General features: G+C 51.2%; 1 protein-coding gene across 3 annotated transcripts in view; it reads left to right on the top strand.

The window, feature by feature from the left end:
- The window catches only part of RAP1GAP2 (RAP1 GTPase activating protein 2), a 140,250-nt gene that overhangs the window by 119,850 nt on the left and 1,549 nt on the right, over positions 1-18,851 (top strand). For all 3 annotated transcript variants that reach the window (XM_065908785.1, XM_065908786.1, XM_065908783.1), the window contains 8 exons: positions 128-262; positions 8,435-8,572; positions 10,491-10,609; positions 13,554-13,667; positions 13,933-14,050; positions 14,562-14,688; positions 18,207-18,283; positions 18,696-18,734. In XM_065908785.1, coding sequence (XP_065764857.1) covers positions 128-262; positions 8,435-8,572; positions 10,491-10,609; positions 13,554-13,667; positions 13,933-14,050; positions 14,562-14,688; positions 18,207-18,283; positions 18,696-18,704 — 837 coding nt within the window. In that variant the 3' untranslated portion in view covers positions 18,705-18,734. The remainder of the gene's footprint in view (positions 1-127; positions 263-8,434; positions 8,573-10,490; positions 10,610-13,553; positions 13,668-13,932; positions 14,051-14,561; positions 14,689-18,206; positions 18,284-18,695; positions 18,735-18,851) is intronic.

The following is an 18,851-nucleotide window of genomic DNA, read 5'->3' as shown; positions in this document are numbered from 1 at the left end:
TCCACACCGTCACCCGGATGCAGTTGATCAGAAGAGCAGCCCTTGGGCCAGGTGTCTAGATCCCCCCAGGGAGAGGGCACGGCTCTGCCACAAGTGCCAGCTTCACAACATCCCTCTTCCCTTCCAGGACCGGACGAGGGCCGCCCTCCTGGACAACCTTCACGATGAACTCCACGCCCACACTCAGGCCATGCTTGGACTGGGCCCAGAAGAGGACAAATTTGAGAATGGGGGCCATGGGGGATTCCTGGAGTCTTTTAAGGTAGAGGCACAAGAGTGGCTGGCTATTGCTAGGGCAGTGAGGTGTGTGTGTGGATGGACCCAGGGAGGACAGCAGGGCAAAGTCCTCGTGATCCTGACCCCAGAGCCCAAGTGTCAGCCAGAGGGGGGCGGGCAGCAGGGGCATCACAGGTGTTTGCAGAGGGCATCGGGGAATGTGAATGGATTGGTCAAAAAGGTTATTTGGATTTTTCCATAACATCTCATGGGAAAACTTGAATGAACTTTTTGACCAAATCAATATTTTTCACTTACACACCAGGGGATAGGCTGAGTGAGGCTGAAGGGCTGCTTGAAATGTTACCCCTACAGGAGCTGTAGAGCCTTGTTTCAAACCCAGGTTTTCTGGTTTTTAGGTCCATGTTCTGCTGGATTGCCCATTGCAGAATGATTTGTAAAGCTGCCATTTTGGTGGAAGTATGTGTGGGGTTGGGTTGGGTTGGACCTACCCGTATTAGAATCCCAGCCCTATGTGATCCTGGGCACAGTCTTTAAAGTCTATGAGCTGTGGATTCCTTACCAACAATACAGGGATGATCAATAGAACCTCTGTCGTGGAATCATTGGGAAAACTCATTGAAATAATGCGTGGAAAAGTGCCTGTGACCTGGAATACAAGAAGTGCTCAGTGGAAGTGTTAGCTGGTATTACTGTTTTCATGGAAAGTGAAAGCTTAATGCACATTATCCCATCAAAAGCCTCACGACTGCCCTCTGTGCCCTGTGAGGAAGGCTGTTATTATGGGCACGATAATTTTGGTTTGATAATTCACACTCAGTTTTAATAATGATGGGTGTGATTTTACATGTGGGGAAGCTAAGACTCAAAGAGACAGAGCAGTTTGTCCCAAGTCACCCAGCAGACACGGGAGTTAAATCTGGGTCTGCCAGATTCCAAAGGCTCGTGTTCTTAACAACTATATGACACTGCCTCCTGGTTCTCAACTCTGTTAGGACTCCACCCAGGCTAGCCTGGCCTGGGCAAGCCTGGGGTCCGTCCCTGGCTGCCAGGCTGGACCGCAGAGAGCAGGGCAGGGCTCTGCCGGCCTAGTTGGGGCCAGCTGCTGAGATTCCTCACAGGGGTGAGGGTAGGAGCCAAGCTGCTTGGCAAGGTTGGCGAGAGATTCCTGGGGCATCTGTTTTAGTCCTGATGGTCAGAGCCAGGCAGGGTGAAATAGAAATTGGGAGATCACGAAGAAAGGGGGATGAGGGATAAGAGATGGACGAGATGAAAGGGGAGGAAGGAGGGAGCCAGGTTGGCTAGCCTAGCCATGAGTGGGATGACCATGAGACCAGGTAACTGGTAAAACCTTTGTAGGCTCCCCCCACCCCATCTCAGCAAGCGCATCAAGCTGTTCCTGAGTCCCACAGTCAATGTAATTCATGTAAGACTCGAGCTGCAGTTGGCTAGCTAACATCATGCTATGTATTGCAGACGTGTAATGAAGCCTTTGCTGCTTTCGGTTTTGCAGGTTTTTTTCTGTATCGAGGAGTTAATAAATTAGTTTTTTAGATTTCAAATGTTTCTATAACCTGAAAAAACTTGTAGGCTGTGGACAGTGGATAAAATGGCCCCAGCAGCTACAGACAGGTTGTGGGTCTAAGGGAGAGTGGCCTGAGGCCATTTGTCCAGGCTCTTGCCTCCAGCTGCAGAATTGGTAGATCTATCTTTGACTCCAGGGGGTCCGATTAAAAGGCTTTTCCAAGAGAGATGTTTAAAGACTTTATCATTGCTCATCTTTGATCCTGTAATCCAGGGAATCCATCTTTTCAACCCTAAATCCTTCTAACTGTAGGCTGAAGATAGACTCACTTCTGCTTTCTGCTTCCCTGTCTGTCTTTGAGGTAGCTCTGTTGGGTAAGGGGAGGGGATAGTCATGTCATGGTCACTGTTATGGTCAGTCACACCGAGTAAACCTTCAGAGCTCTGCCAGGTATGATTAGCTTTTTTTGCAAACCTTGCTGGGAACATGAGCTCTTTCTCCCTGTCCCTTCCACTGTTGCTCACATGTCTCCCAAGCTGGGGGCAGGCCAGGTGTAGTGGCATGAAGCCCAGTAGATGGGGGAGGGTTCTGGTGTTTGGGCCGTGTCTGTGACCTTGCCTTTGGTCCGACACAGCTCAGGAAACCATCTCTAGTTTTGGTATTTCTTTAGGGGCCACTTGGGTGGTGTTGGGTGTCAAAATCACTGGCATTCCCTTGGAACTCCTCACCTAGACCTCCGTGGAATCATTCATAGGAACAGTGCAGGAAATGACCTCAGGAAGAAAAGTTGCATGTTTCATCTCACTCCTGTCAAATTTCTCATCTCATAGGCACGTGGAAACAGAACTGAGAATTCCCAGAACTGAAAGCCATCTCAGCCCTCTCTCCCCTTGCCTCTGTGATTGTTCTTCCTCCACCTCCAGGGCAGACCTGGGCTGTGCTGCCTGGCACACTACTTAGAATAGCTCTTCATCTGTTACTTCAATCCCCTTGACTCTCATTTAAGCTTTTGTCTCATGAGAAACAGAACCATTCGTTTATGAGCATCTAGGCATGCTTTTCAAACTGAGATGCTTAGAGATATTCTGAGGAATCTGCCTGTTTTACAAACACTTTGAAATTTTGCACTTTTGCTTTAGATGAGTATCTATCTGGTGCTTCGCAGGTGGCGCTAGTGGTAAAGAACCCCCCTGCCAATGCAGGAGATGTAAGAGACGTGGGTTCAGTCTCTGGGTTGGGAAGATCCCCTGGAGGAGGGCATGGCAACCCACTCCACTAGCCTTGCTTGGAGAATCCCATGGACAGAGGAGCCGGGTGGGCTACATTCCATGGGGTTGCAAAGAGTCAGACATGACCGAAGTGACTTAGCACGCATGCACACGTAAGTATCCATCTATCTGTATGTGCATATTTCTAATTATAGAGGCTAAACTTTTACCTTGAAATTCACCATTCAAAGATATTTCTATGGACTAGGTAGGTATATTGCAGACACAGTCCAGGGACCACTGTTGTTGGAGCTCTGTGAACATATTTTTGGAGTCTTGCAAGAAGACTTTTCGTTAAAAGGAGTGTGTGTTACTGAAAAATAGTGACCTCTTGACTACTGTTCTTGAATGCCATTCTCAACCACTGCCAGCTGTTGATGAAGTTTTTATTCATCCTGGACGGCTACAGTCCAAAGGGGTGCAAAGAGTAGGAGATGACTGAGTGACGAAGCATGCATTCAATAAAAGGGAAAGAGTGATGATACTTGATGTATCCACATGCTATGCGAAAGTCACTCAGTCATATCTGACTCTTTGCAACCCCATGGACTGAATCCTCTAGGCCAGAATACTGGAGTGGGTAGCCTTTCCCTTCTCCATTGGATCTTCCTGACCCAGGAATCAAACTGGGGTCTCCTGCATTGCAGGCAGATTCTTTACCAACTGAGCTATCAGGGAATTAATACCCCAAGCAAGAAACACAGAGCTAGCCCTGCTAGGTAGCTAACCCTCCGCCAACCTCATCAACCCCATGGAGGGGATGGTCACCCAGTGTTAGGGGAACTGGGACCACAGCAACCAGGGAGTGGTCAGGTGACTTCCTCCCAGCCTCTGTGGGTATGTGGTAGGTGATGCACTGGTCTTCTCTGACCCCTAGTGGCAGGAGAGGAGCACCGAGCTGCAGAAATCCCTGCAGAAATCCCTACAGTCAGGGCAGCCCTGTAGCTCGTGGCTTGGAGCTCTGGTCTGTCGAGGTGGAGATGCAGAGGGTTATTTCCTTATCCTCCTGGGCTGCTAGAGGGACCAAAGACCTGTTATGAACCTCAGTACTTCCTGATTAGGAGCCATCTCAGCAGGCCAGCAATTAGCATATTTCTCTCCAAGGCCCCTGCCTCTGGTGCTTGCCTGGTATCAGTAGGCATGTCCCCATTAGTGCTCATGTCTGGCAACTGTGTCTTGAGTTAAACTGGAACACTCACAAAACCCATCTGTAAGCGTGCGAGGTTTGTGGTTGACCCGGAGGAGACGTGCTTCCTCCATGATGCTAACTGGTACTCAGCTCCCTTGCCCAGCTGAAATGAAGTGACGTGAGCAGGTACCCAGAAAGTGACTCCCTCTCCTTTCTGACTCTCCCAGAGGAGAACTCATTTGAAGGTAAGCCAGGAGGTGAAAAGAGGGCTGGGAAACCCTAGTGACTGGGGATGGTGGTGGTTGGCTGGGAGGAGAGCAGACTGTGAGGACAGGTAAGGATAGTTGTGTGAATTGGGAGTAGGCGAGTCAGAGACTCCAAGGGCTGGAAATGTTAAGATTTCAGATCAGTGCACAGAAGACCTTTCCAAAGGTCATGCTGTCTGCGGCTGGCACAGGCAGCCTTGAAAGCAGTGGAGCTTGTCCCTGGGAAGCAGAGGGGCGATGCACTGTGGCCTGGGTGTGCTGGGGAGAGTGGGAACAGGTGCAGTTGGTCCCTGCAGAGCTGATGCTCCTGCAAAGGCTTCATGTGCCTTCTTCCCACAGCACTGCCCTCTGCTTCTGTCTTCTGCCCAACATGAGAAGCCCAGCGCTGCCAGCTCTACATCAGGTTGAAACTGATGGAATACTTTAGACCATGTCACTGGGTGATTTTGTCTGAATCAAGCATTATTTTAGGCTTTGGAGGGAGCCATTGTCTCTCTCTCCTTCGGTCCCTAAGGGTGGAGGAGGAGGGCTGACCCTGAGCACGCAGGTATCGCACCAGGTGTCTGGCACACCCATGTCATTCTCATGTTTATGTACAAGAGGACTGTCTCCGAGAGGCTCACGTGCTCTACTGGGAAGAACCAGGATGCAAACCACCCCCTGTTTGCTTTGAGCAGCAGATGGCTGCCCAGCACATCCCTGGAATTCCCTGTCAGTCCCTTATCTATCATTCTTGTCTTGTTGACTCAAACAGCGGCACTAGGGGCATTCAAGAAGATTCTTCCCTGACATCACTGTTGGAAATTTTTTTGTGTGTGTGGGGGAGTGGGGAGTGGAGGTGTTAAAGCTTCATGGTTTCTGACCACCTGTAGATCATCAACCAGTTGAATTATATGTTGAATCTGAACCACTTTTAGGATCCTAGAGCCCTTGTATTTAGAGCCCAGGTTCTGAGTTTGGATCCTGGCTCCATCTCTTACCTGCAGTGTGACCTGGGTCATCATTTACCTCTAGGGACCTTTTCTATCGGTGCTGTCCTCTCTGCATCTAAGAGTGGCAGGATTCCATAAGATTGTGTATGTGGAGCTCAGATCAGATCCCATCACACAGGGCTTATTACCCATGTCAGATGTTCTCTGGAAAGAGCGAGCAGGGAACACATCAGAACATAAATGACTAGGTGACATGGCGTTGTTGATGACTAGTGTTCGTGGCACCTGAGGGCACCCATGGAATGAAGTGATGCTGAGATTTATGGAGCACTTGATTCATCTAAGGATCTTTGATGTTTATCTGGGGAGGGACTCCCTAGCATGGTACCTACTTTCCTTGCCTTTAGTTCTCCAAAGGGTCCATGACTTAATGTTCTTTGCATGATGAAATGAATAGGATGTGGTGGCTGTTTTAGCCATGTTGCAGTAAACTGTTGCTCGGTGACTCTGTCTTGTGGCCTAGAAAGGGAGAGAGGAGGAGAGAGATGAGATCCCTTAAGGGGTGTCTTTGGCTCAGATGGGAGAGGTTAGGTGGCACGAAGAATGTGAGGTTGGTAGGTTCCATGCTTATTTGCAAACAGTGTTCCTTCCTGAATCAGCTTCCCTTGTCAGGATGGAAAGGCAGGCAGGTTGTTGTTCTCAGTGGGGCTGAAGCTTGAATTCCTGACCTTGAGGAAACACCCCCAGGGGGTCTGGTGTGTGGGTTGGGGGCACCATTCATGCTGATTTCTTGGGACCGCTGTGCTGCAGACAAAGCTTTTCTCTCGATACTTTAAGGGAGGGAAGGAGGTTAGCTCTTCCACATGAGGCCATCTCGTGAAGTGTGTAAGCTGACACATGCATGCGTGAGTGTGGGAATGAACCCGGTGAGGGTGGGAGCTGTGTCCACATGTTCATCCTTCCATGTCAGTTTTCTGAAGCTGAGGTTCTGCTGGTTCACACAATAAGGAAAGTCCATTAACTCACTTAAAACAGGGCCCAAGGTGGCTCATGGTTATCCAGGTTTCTTCTCCTTTCCCCTCTGGCATCCTCAGCTCGTCAGCTTCGTCCCTCAGGCTTGATGCCTCTTGGCCCCAAGGTGGCTGCTGTGGTTATAGAAGCAGACATGTCATATCTCTTTTGGGGGTCATTGAGTAAACCTTTCCCCAAAGCCCCCAGAAGGCGTCCCCTCATGTTCCACTGGCAGGGGGATGGGGGTCATGATTTATTCCTTTGTCTCAAGGAGGAAGAGGGAACATTGGATCAATGGTGGCTCTGCTATTAAAAAGTGGCTTGACAGTGGAGGGGAAAGGCACCTGATTGTGAGCAACTAAGGATATCTGCATCCACATATGTTTGTATGCGGACCTGAGGTCCTGGGGCCCTGGACAGCTAATGAGTGCAGAGGGCGCCCCCCACTGGCCCTGGGTCTTTGGTGTCATCCTACTTTTAAGGAACGTGTCCTGTTCCCTCAGCTGACGTGTGTGCTTCTTGGGGGCCGGGGCTGCGTCTTCTACTTCTTTGACTCCCTTCCCTTAAATCTCCTTATTCCTGGCACAGTGCTAGGCACAAGGGAGGCACACAGCAAATGCTTATGACTGACAGCAGAGTAGCCACATACGAGGGTTATTTATGATGAGCTGGGCCCTCCGTATGTAAGCTCACCAGAGCCCTGCAGTGTAGATCTCCTCCGTTCCACTTCAGGTAAGTCTCAGAAAAGCCAAGGAACCTACCAGGGGCCCCAGCTAATCTACCAGCTGAGAGGTTGTGGGGCAAAGAGTCCGGATATAGGTCCTGGCAGATGGACCCTGGTACCCCATGCTGGTGACCTCTGAGCTGCGTTACCTCCTGGCTGTATTATTGAGTCACCGAATGAGTGATTAAAGGAAAGTGATGGGAGAGTTTGGGGGTCACTAGAGAGAATTTCCCTTCCTAGACATTCAGGTCATCTTTGAAGGTGTCCAGAACCAGGGAGTATCATCTACGTGGTGGGCGGGATCCTGTGGGCCTTCCCTTGTCAGGAAATCCACCCCTGGGTCAAGCTGAGCACTGCCTCTGGAGGACCACTGCCCATGAATCTGATTCCAGAACCACACTGGTCTGCAAAGCCGCCTGAGGGTGCAGTCATCACCTCCCCAGCCCATCCCTGCTGAGGGCTCAGCAGCCTTGATTTGAGCTCTTCTCATCCCTGCCTGCTCTGTGCAAGCCTCTGGCCATCCTGGTTGTCCCCTCCTGGACATGTCACTGTTTGCCCACATGCCCTTTGGGCTTTGGTGATCCTACATGGGCCTGAGCAGTTCTACGCCCCCACCAAAAACCCACATCTCTGCCCAGTCTGAGCATGCATCTCTTCTTCCAGCAGCTGTGTGAGGTTGGAGGCTTGTCTTCATAGTCTCTTAAGCCCCTGCAACTGCAAGGGAGGCTCAGTGCGTGGATTAGTAAGAGCTCCTTATGGTTCAGCAAGGTGAATGTATTCCACATTGCACACAGCACACTTTGGGATGACGGCAGTAGGGCTAGCTGGTGCATAAATATAGAAATACATTTAATTTGTGCAAGAAAAAGTCAGATTGGGGTCAGGCACATGACCATATTTAGTCCCCACGTGATGCTGCATGGAGTGCATCATTCTCGTTTTACAGATGAGGAAGCTGTAGCTTGGAGAGGTGGTAGTCAGACGAGGGTCACCTGGGTTTACTGGGCTGTCCAAACCTCTCTTTCCTCACCTGTAAGATGAGGATAACAGCCTTTGTCCACCTTGCCAGGAGCTGGGGCATTGGCCCCTCAGGCTCCTTCTGGCTGGTGTCCTCTCTGACCTCTGCCTGCAAACAGCCACCCATGCCCAGAGCATGGAGTATGTGAAAATACTCTGCAAACAGTAGTGAGTGTGGTGTGGGCCACACACAGTGTGTGTGTGTGTGTGTGTGTAATCGTGTATACATGCTGAGGGCTCGTCTGCAGACCCTGTTAAACGGACAGGGTCATCGAGAGGGACCAGACTCCAGCCCTTAGGCCTCTGTCATCTGCTGTCCCCGCAGAGGGCCATCCGCGTGCGCAGCCACTCCATGGAGACCATGGTGAGCAGCCAGAAGAAGCAGCACAGCGGGGGCATCCCCGGCAGCCTCAGCGGGGGCATCACCCATAACAGCGTGGAGGTCACCAAGACGACCTTCTCGGTGAGAGCTGCTGGCCCGAGGGTGGCACGTGGGGCCTGGGGAGGGTCCTCCAGGCCCCAGTGTAGTGGGGGGCGGGGGGTGGGGGCTGGGACCAGGCGACTTAGAGCAGGGACGACAGAGGGAAACTAAGGCTGTTTGGGGAGTGAGCCCAGGCCCTGCCTCTGAAATGGAGCCTGCATCCCTGGGGTTGGCCCGGTCTAGAGTCCAGTATTCTTGCCTGGAGAATCCCAGGGATGGAGGAGTCTGGTGGGCTACTGTCTATGGGGTCACACAGAGTTGGACATGACTGAAGTGACTTAGCAGCAGCATCAGCAGCAGAGGCCCTTTTGTTGTCCTGTTCCCTGAGTTTCCTCGACCACTGAGCCATCCTCAGGGCCAACCCTGCAAAATGGGCCTGAAGTGAGTCTCTGCTTGGGGGCTTGGGACCCCTGACTGTGAGAGGCGTGTCCTTGCTTTGTTCTTATTAATGATAACAGTAGCAGTCTCCTACCCCGCCCCGCCCCCTTACCCCCTGCCCCCTTAGCCCCGCCCCTTAGCCCCTGCCCCCCTCGCTTGCCGTGCACTGGGCACTGAGCTATATCATTCCTGAACATTATCTGATCTGTTCCCATGACAGCTCCTGGAGGAAAAGGAGGCCCAGAGGGTTTGTGACTTGCTACAAGTCACCCAGCTAAGCTGAAGAGCTAGGATTTGAATGCAGGTCTCCCTAATCCAAAGTCTGAGTTCTTAGTCACCGCGTAGACGGTTCCCAAGGAAGGAACCTGGCAGGTCTGTGAGTTTTAGTTTGGTCAGCTCACACCAGAGGCTGGCCAGGCAAGGAGCCCGTCAGTTCTTTAAAAAAGCAAAGTGACTTTGCATTTGCATGGATTAGATTTTTTTCTTTTCTTTGCAGAACATGTCCACCAGGATACTAATCGTTAGTAGTATAAATAATGTCCCACAATTTATTTATTTTTGGCCGTACTCCATGGCACGTAGAACCTTAATTCCATGCTTCCTGCATTGGAAAATGGTCTTAACCACTGGACTGCCAGGGGAGTCCCTTGCACAATTCATTTAACTTATCAAATATTTTCATAGCTATTATCTGGTTCTTCCCCCAAGGTCTGTGAATGAGCAGGGCAGGGCAGTTTTATCTTTATTCTGTGGATGAAGAGACTGAGGCCCAGAGGGTTTTGTCACTTGCCTGAGGTTGAACAGCACGTGGAGGGCAGAAGCTGGGACCTGGGTTAGGAGCCTGGTGGGCTCTGAAGGTTGGCCATAGGCTCTCGTCTCCCCCTCCATGGTCTCCCAGCTCTCCATGGTTTCCTTGCATGTGGCTGAAGCAGAGCCACATTCTTGGGCTCCCCCTGCCTGGGGCCGTGTGTGCACCTGACTCTGCTGCTTTCAGTCTGTCTTATTATTGGGTCCAATCTGTGACACCAGCTTGGACCCATTTCTTGGTAGAGTCAGGAGCCCTGGGCACATGTGCTTGTCTTTTGGCAGTTTGCCATATGACCTAAGCCAATTCTCCTCATCCCTGGGCTCCTTAGCATCCTCACTGGTAAAAGCCAGAGACTGGTCCAGGTCTCTCTCAGGACTCTCAGCTCTGTGGTTCTCAGTCTGAGTCATCTTGTCCTTCTAAATATGTGGGGCTCTCCTTAGGGTGCCCCTGACCTCCAGGAATCCTGGTCTTTGGTAGAGTGTTACCTGGGTAACAGGTGTGGCTTAAGAACACAGGAAAACAGGCTGCAGGTGGGTTGAGTCTCAGGGTCCCAGCTCCCATTCCCCCATTATTAGATCTCACCTTCCTGGCTGGCTTGCTGATTTCTGGGGTCTCCTCCAGACCAGGGCCTATTTGTAGGTAGGAAAGGGGGATGAGGAGAAGGAGGGCTGAGTATTGGGGGGTCAGCACTCACTCTGGCAGTTTCATTGGCAGCCTCCGGTGGCGGTGGCAACGGCGAAGAACCAGTCACGGAGCCCCATAAAGCGGAGGTCGGGGCTCTTCCCCCGTCTGCACACGGGCTCTGAAGGCCAAGGGGACAGCCGGACGCGATGGTAACTGTCAGTTCTCACCACTGCTGCAGCTGTCAGAGGCCAACCTTGGGGAGAGCTTGGCATAGATCGGGAGATGGCTTCCTGTTGAACCTGGTCCCCACTTCAGATACCTGCACGCCCCCTGTCACTCATTCAGCTCTTTATCCACCGAGGCAGATTTGAGTAATCTCTGCACAGGACTTTCCAAAATTTGCATTTTGACCCAAACTAGAAACACCGTTGGGCTTCCCAGGTGGCGCTGGTGGTAAAGAACCCGCCTGCCAATGCAGGAGACATACGAGTTGGGGAGATCCCCTGGAAGAGGGCATGGCAACCCACTCTCTTGCCTGGAGAATCCCATGGACAGAGGAGCCTGGTGGGCTACAGTCCATAGGGTTGCAAAGAATTGGTGATGACTGAAGCAACTTAGCATGCGCGCATGCAGAAATGTCACTACAGTTCTTATCTTTCTTTGCCTCCTTCTTCAGTGCTTACTCAGATGTCAGCTCTTACGGCAACCTTTGCCTGATTCTAACAGGCAAAGTTCATCAAACCTCCTCTGGGTTTCTAGAATGCTCTTTCTCCCTCTTTTTTGTTTTAAAACAACTCTCATATTGCATCATACTTCACCTGTTCCTGATAATGTTCTTTCTGATCATTTAATCATTGAGCCCACTTATCATTTAATTCAGTAAGCAGCATCACTGAGTGCCTACCCCGTGCTGGGCTCCATGCTCTGTCAAGAGCTATAGAAGATGAAAACTTACCTTCCAGAAGCTTATCATCTTATGAAGGGAAGGGAGGCATTGGTGTCCAGGCCTCCAAGTTGTCTGTCTGCAGCCCTGGATGGTGCATCATCCCCTGGGCTTGAGCATGCAGGACCAGGGGCAGGTTTATAGAAGGGCTGAAAAAGCTCTATCTGAAACCTGTAAATGTGAGTAAGTCCATGTGGGCCCCCCAGGAGAGAAGGGCAGAGTTGGGAGTGATCAGACTGCAGGTCTTGAGCTCAGGAGAGAGCTCTTGACTGGAGAAGGAGAGACAGGAGCTCCTGGGGTGGGGTGATGTTTAAAGAGGGACCAAAGAATATGATCACACCACAGGGTGTATAGAATGCCTGGGGAAGACCTGCGTTTAGGGGCAAGTGGAGAGAGGAAAGCCAGTAAGGAAGATTGGGAAGAAGGTGAAAGAGGAGAGAGCCTGGAGATGCAAGGGTAGGGGACGGATCTCAGAGGCCAGGAGAAGAGATATTCCTGGAGGGAGAGTCAGCTGTACCAAGTACACAGAGAAGTCCAACTCAAAGACCCAAACCCCGGCTTGGGTTGACAACCAGGAGATCATTGTGAAAGTGTTAGTTGCTCAATTGTGTCTGACTCTTTGAGACCCCATGAGACTAGCCTCTGTCCGTGGAATTCTCCAGGCAAGAATACTGAAGTGGGTAGCCATTTACTTCTCCAGGGGATCATCCCTACCCAGGGACTGAACCTGGGTCTGCCACATTGCAGGCATATTCTTAACTGTCTGAGTTACCAGGGAAACCCTAGGAGGTCATTAGCGCCTCATTAAAAGTACATTGAGGCACTTCTTGCCTCTGGGATGGCTCTAAGAATAAAAATAAAAAGACAAATAATAACACATGTTGGTGAGGATATGGAGAAATTGGAACTCCCTTGCATAGCTGGTGGGAGTGTAAAATAATGCAACTGCTTGTAAAAACAGTCTGGCAGTTCCTCAGAGGGTTAAACAGAGAGTTACTGAATGACCCAGCAGTTCCACTCCTAGGTATGTACCCAGGAGAAAGAATATATATGTCTATATAAAAAGTAGCATGCAGATATTCATAACAGCATTCTTCATAATAGCCCAAAGTGAAAACAGTCCAGATGTTCATCACTTGAAAAATGGATAACTGAAATGTGGTATATCCATACATGGAATATTACTTTGCAATAAAAAATAATGAAATTAACATGGAATATTGCTTGCAATAAAAAGCAGTGAAATAACATAGTACCTACTACAGCATAGATGAACTTTGAAAATGCTATGCTAAGTAAAGAAGCCAATCAGAAAAAGACCACACTACATTGTATGTTTCCATTTATACGGAATATCCTGAATAGGCCAATCCATAGAGACAGTTGACCAGTGACTGTTGGGGGGAGGGAGAATGGACAGCGATTGTAAGTGCATCCAGAGTTTCTTTCAGGGGAGGCTGAAATATTCTGAAATTAGATTGTGGTGATAGTTGTACAACTCTGTGAATAGACTGAAAACCATTGAATTGCACACTTTAAGTGGGTGAATTGTGTAAGGATTATTTCCCAATAAAGCTATTATAAAAATAAAAGTGCATTGAAGACAGGGCCATCATGTCTCTAAAAGTGAGCAGGGCAGTGGGCGTCAGGACCTGGTCTTTGTTAAGCAAGAAGAGGAAGAAACCCTGGAACCCCAGACTGAAAGTGACCCACTTCCCAGCACAAGGGCCGCTTCATCACCTGGACCCAGGGAGCTCATTTTAGTCTGTGTGAAGTGTGACCTCTGGAGTTGAGCAGTGGGTGGCCTGGATAGCACCCTGGGGAGCCCATGTGCATTGTTTTTTTCTTTTTTTCCCATTGAGGGGTGGTTGTCCCAGACCCCCTCCATTCCCTTTGTGGCCTGCTCTTGACCTAGAGCTCTGCCGCGTGAGATGGCCAGCCTGGGGTGGGGGAAGGTGGACTTGGGCTCAGGCGCACCAGCCTAGAGCTCTCGCTTGATGGCTCTTGACTCTCACCCGGGAGCCTGGAGTCGCCTCTGAGGGCGCAGGGGACTCGGTGGTCTGACACAGTGTCTGAGGCGGTCTGGGTGGGAGTGGAGGTCCTGGTGGCCGTGCTGTCGGAGGGCACTGTGACCCCACAGGTCCCCGTGGTGCTGAGTGCTGGGTGGGGGGCGGTTGTGGCCTCACTCCTCTTCATCCTCACTTCCTCAGTGACAGTGCGTCCAGCAACCCCAAGACCCCAGAGGGCGGACACTCTTCTCAGGAGATAAAGTCTGAGACCTCATCCAACCCCAGTTCTCCGGAAATCTGCCCCAACAAGGAGAAGTAAGAGGGCGAGGGTGGGGGTGGGGTGGGCTTTAGCACCCGGGGCCCCAGAATATGTGCTCCACTCCTGGCTGGCTGACAACCAGCTTCTCTTGCCTTGGGAACTCTCTGGAACACAAAAGCCAGCACCAAAGCAGGGGCCTGTGGGGGGCTGCAGGGGGGCAAGCTCAGGTCTGCCGGGCTGCCTTACCCTCAGTCTCAGGGAGGGCCTGTGGGGGGCGTCGCGGCGTGTGACCAGGGCCTGCCTGCCTTCCCGTTCCTGCAGGCCCTTCATCAAATTGAAGGAGAACGGCCGAGCCAACATCTCCCGCTCCTCCTCCAGCACCAGCAGCTTCAGCAGCACGGCGGGGGAGGGCGAGGCCATGGAGGAGTGTGACAGTGGGGTAGGTGCGGCCCCGTCCAACCCTGGGGAGCAGCGAGGGGCACCCTGGGCCCAGGGGGATACTGCTCTGTGCATTAAAATAGCTCCTGTGGGCAGAGCCTCACGCAGGCTCGGCAGATTAAAGGGGAAGTGAGGAAACGGGAGAAGGCCCAGTCAGCGATCTCCACCCTCTGGGAGCAGTGGTTCAGGGTAGGGTGGGGGATCCTCCCTCAGAGTGACACTCCCTCCCTCCTCAGAGTGATACTCCCTCAGGAGTATCAGCAGCAGGGGTCAGAGGTCAGACTGAATGGTGCCCCTGCAGCGGGCTTCCCAGCTGAAGGAGGGCTCAGCTCTCTGCATGGGACTGGGTCAGGGGCAATTCCTGGGGGGCAGGGGAGAGGTTGGAGTTGAGGTTGGAGTTGAGGTTGGAGTTGAGGTTGGCAGGGAAAGAGCAGGTCCAAGTGGGGTAGTGGGAACCTGTCTCAGGCCTGCCGAGGGTGGGACTGCCTGGCTCACCCAGCCTCTCTCCCCAGAGCAGCCAGCCGTCCACAACCTCTCCCTTCAAGCAGGAGGTGTTTGTCTACAGCCCGTCCCCAAGCAGCGAGAGCCCCAGCCTGGGGGCAGCCGCCACCCCCATCATCATGAGCCGGAGTCCGACAGGTCGGTGGTGTCTCGTGGGCGGTGTGGACCATGTGGCTGGCAGGGGCGGGGCTGTGGCCTGGCTGCAGTTGGTGGGGTTCGAGCCCCAGGCACGCTCAATTGTCCTGTTTCCATTTCAACCCCGAAGTGTTAGGGCCTCCAGCTCTGCCGGCTCACCACATCTGTTCATCACCCTCCAGAGGCTGTGTTCTCATCCCCTCCTTACTTGTGGGGAGACTGAGGCTCGGAGAGTTCAGTGCTTTGCCAGAGGCATTGAGACTGTATGATTGGAAAGCTGAGGCTCTTTCCCCTGACCTCTCCGTTACCCCGTCACCGACCCAGGGCCTCTCTGTCATAGCGACCATCTTGATCATACAGTGATAAGGAGTGGGAAGCGTGGTGCAGGTGGACGGAACCGCAGTGGGGAGGCCTGGGGGAAGCCCAGAGGCCGTGTCTGGACCCACGTGTGGTTCAGTGCTGCTGGAGTGCATGGAGGGGGACGTGTCCGAGGGGAGACAGTGGTTAGATAGTAGGACCACCACGGGGACCCTGGTGAGGATTTTGCTTCATCCTGCCCCCAGTGGGAGACATTGGAGGGCCTTCAGTCTTTAAAGGAGGAGAGAGACTGTTTTGGTGGCTGCAGCTGGCTGAATAGAAAGGGTTGGTGGAGGGGATGCAGGGAGAGAGAGCATTGAGGGGTCACGGTGAGTGGTGAGGGGTCATAGGGCCATGGGATGGTGTCTGGGGTGATGGGAGAAGGATGTGGATTCAAGGGGTGCCCAGGCTCAGTGGTGAGGGCTCAGGGAAGACAAAGAGTGTGGGCCCTTCAGGGTTCTGTGATCCCTGCAATCAGGCAGAGAAGGAGGAGCCAGCTCTGGGGAGCGAGTGAGGGGTTGGAGCCCAAGGGGTGTCTAAGCAGACATGTGTGGTTGGCCTCACTGGGCACTGGGTGTGCCTGGAAATCAGACAGTTGGTCCTGCCCCCTGAGGGGGGCAGTATTATGTAGTGGAGGACTCTGGAGCTTGGCTCCAAATCCTGGATCTGCCACTTACTAGTGATGTGCCAGTGGGCAGGTTACTGAGCCTTTTCTGTGCCTTTTCCGTTTCCCCAAACGAAAAATGGAGGGAGTAGAATATTTCCTGCCTCACATAGTTGGTTGTGTGATGAGTAAATGAGCTTATGGTTGTAAGAGACGCAGAACTGTTAACCTAAGTATTTGTTGAATAACAGGAAGAAAACAATAGCTTAATGAGTGGTTCTCAACTGGGGGTGATGCTACTTCCTAGGGCATGCTTTTCAGTGTCTGGAGGATTTTTGATTTTCATGATTGTGGGAGGGGAGTGTCCTGCTGGCATCTCCTAGGCGGAAGTCAGGAATGCTGCTAACCGCCCTACAGTGTACAAGGCAGCCCCCTGCCCCCCCACACCACCGCCCTGCCCCGAAACAAAGTTATCTGGCTCATAATGTCAGGCTGGGGTTGAGGAACTTTAGTCTAAATGATAGAAACATTTTAGGCCAGTGGGCCAGCAGGGTCATTTAAACCACGGTGCTTCTGGGGTTCTCATGGTGAAGAAATGTTGACAAATGATGACATGCGATGTTAGGGATAAAGAGAAGGCATGGTTCCCAACTAAACAATTGTTTATGTTAGGGCGGCAATCCCCTGTGGCTGAGCAGCTGTGGAGCTGGGTTCTGATCCTGGTGCAGTGTTGACAGGTCCACCTCTCTGAGTCTCAGTTTCCTCATCTATAAAGTGGGATAGTAATGTAAATTCCCAGATTTTTTTTTTTTTAACAAGGCTTATTAATTAAATATTGAAGGAATGATTGAATCTGTAACCAAGCCTGGATCCTACTTGATATTAAATAAATATCCAAATAAATAAGGTTTTGAGTAAAAGGAGGTTTAGAGTGTGACTTGCTGAAGGTCACCTAGGGCAGAAGGGGATCTCCAATAGGTCTGTGACTCCTGCAAGTGCTTATTGCACCCCCACCTCCCATGAAGTGTTTAACCCTGGGGTGGGGGCTGCCTCTCACTCCCAGCCCCACAAGGGTTGTGCTTTATACCTGTAGGACTGGAGTGGGCTTGTGGAGATCTGGAAACGTGTTTCAGCGGAAGAGACAGGGCTGAGAGGAGGGAGCTGGCTGGGAGGGCTTGACATCTGGTCTTCCATAATCTCCAGTGCCATGGTCATTGGTCATTTCATACGTGAGCTCCCTGGGGTCCTGAGAGGGTGCTGGCGGCTCACACCGAGAGGTAATCATAGCACCAAGTGGAAGCCTTGAATATAAAGCACCAAGAGTAAGTCAGCAGTTTCTAGATGGAGTGTACTAAGCTGTAGTTTATCTCAGCCAGGGGAAAATCAGAAAGCCAAGTGAGCTCCCTGCCAGTGGTGTGCTGTCAGCGTTTAACAACTGGCTGTCACACACACACACACACACACACACACACACACAAACATATGTTTACTTAAATTTTACTGATATAAAGGAGCTGAAGCACATAATTTATAAATAATGATATTAATAAAATATACAGCATTCTTTACTATAAATTCCTCAGAGTCAATTGATTCTCACAAAATGCTTTTATTGATATTTGCCCAACCTTTGTATCCATAGAAAACATAAAGTTCCAGATGATGAATGAGTGTAGTTGTCTTGACATGAATGATGATTGATATTATTCTGTCAGTGATGTGAGCAGCTTCTCTGGTGAATCAGATAATAGTTTTCAAATACGAAAAGAGTGTTTTCTCAGTTTTTTGTGCCATTCACAATGTAATGACTAGAGACAAACACATTATCAAGTATAATCCGTTCTATTAACATATGCTCCATGAGTTTCTTACGTCTAAACAAGAAAACATTAAATGAAGCTCTGATTTGTAGTGTTTGCTGACTTCCGTGGTGTGACTCTTCCTGGCTGGTCTCAAGTATCCGTGTGACGTGGAGTTGGGAAGAACTAACTGACATAATGGGGGCTTCCCCCAGTGGCTCACCGGTAAAGAATCCGCCTGCATTGCAGGAGACGCGGATTGGATTCCTGCGTCAGGAGATCCCCTGGAGGAGGGCGTGGCAACCCACTCCCGTATTCTTGCCTGGAGAACCCCATGGACAGAGGAGCCTGGTGGGCTGCAGTCCACAGGGTCACAAAGAGTTGGACGTGCCTGAGCGATGTGTGAGCGACTAAGCACGCACATGCATCAGACATAATAGATGTAAATAATCTTAGGAGAATAAATAATAGTAAAATGTACTGAAATAACTAGATGACTTCTGAGTATTTATCTCCTTTGATGAATATAATTTAATTGTAAGCTTGTAGAATTAAAAAAAGATAACTGTGTGTAACAACCAGCTCATGACATTTCTAAAAATGTGAGAATTGTCTCTTGTGAATCAGCACAGGTCAGCTAGAGTGCCTAGTGGAGAGGACGCCCCCTGCTTCTCTGGGGTTCCCTATCCAGCTCCTACCCGCCAGCCCCAGTGACCTCTGTAGCCCCACCCTCCTCTCAAGGGCATTCTTCTTTTTCCTAGATGTCAAAAGCAGAAACTCCCCGAGGTCAAACCTGAAATTCCGCTTTGATAAGCTCAGTCATGCCAGCTCCAGTGCGGTAAGGATCTAGGGACGTGGGGGGAGCCGGGGGAGCCTTCCACCTACCGTGTGCCCATCTCCTCCAGAAGCCAGCCATCCTTCCTGGGGTTGGAGGAAGAGGGTGCCTCACACCTCACCTGGGGGCAGGGAGGAAGCTCTGGTCTGATCTGCGGGTGCCATTGGTTCCCCATTGGTCCCCATGGTGCAGGCATCAGCCTGGGGTTCATCATTCACCTTTCCATACCTCCTGTATCAGAGCCACACCCTTGAACACAGGCAGATGCAGGTTGGAAACTGTTGGCTCCCGGGGCCTCAGGTCCCTTCCCAGGCTCTCCGGAGAGATGAGCACCAAATATACAGAAGCTGTGTTGTCAGTGGGGATTATGTGGTCTAGTGATTTAAAACTCTCATATGGATTTTTCTTGAAACAGGGTCACTAATGTGAAAGAGGAGTCCTTCGCTTGTCAAAGGTGGGTCAGGTGTTGGTCCTGCTGAGGCCACGAGGGAGGGTGTGTCACTAAGATCCGGTGTGCTGGTGGTCTGATACCCAGAGAATGGCCAGAGAGATCCTGACTGCCGGGGAAGGC

Source organism: Muntiacus reevesi, chromosome 18 (genome assembly GCF_963930625.1).
Source record: "Muntiacus reevesi chromosome 18, mMunRee1.1, whole genome shotgun sequence".
NCBI classification, from domain to species: domain Eukaryota; kingdom Metazoa; phylum Chordata; class Mammalia; order Artiodactyla; family Cervidae; genus Muntiacus; species Muntiacus reevesi.
The sequence above is the reverse complement of the archived record's forward strand: the minus strand, read 5'-3'. Positions and strand labels throughout refer to the sequence as shown.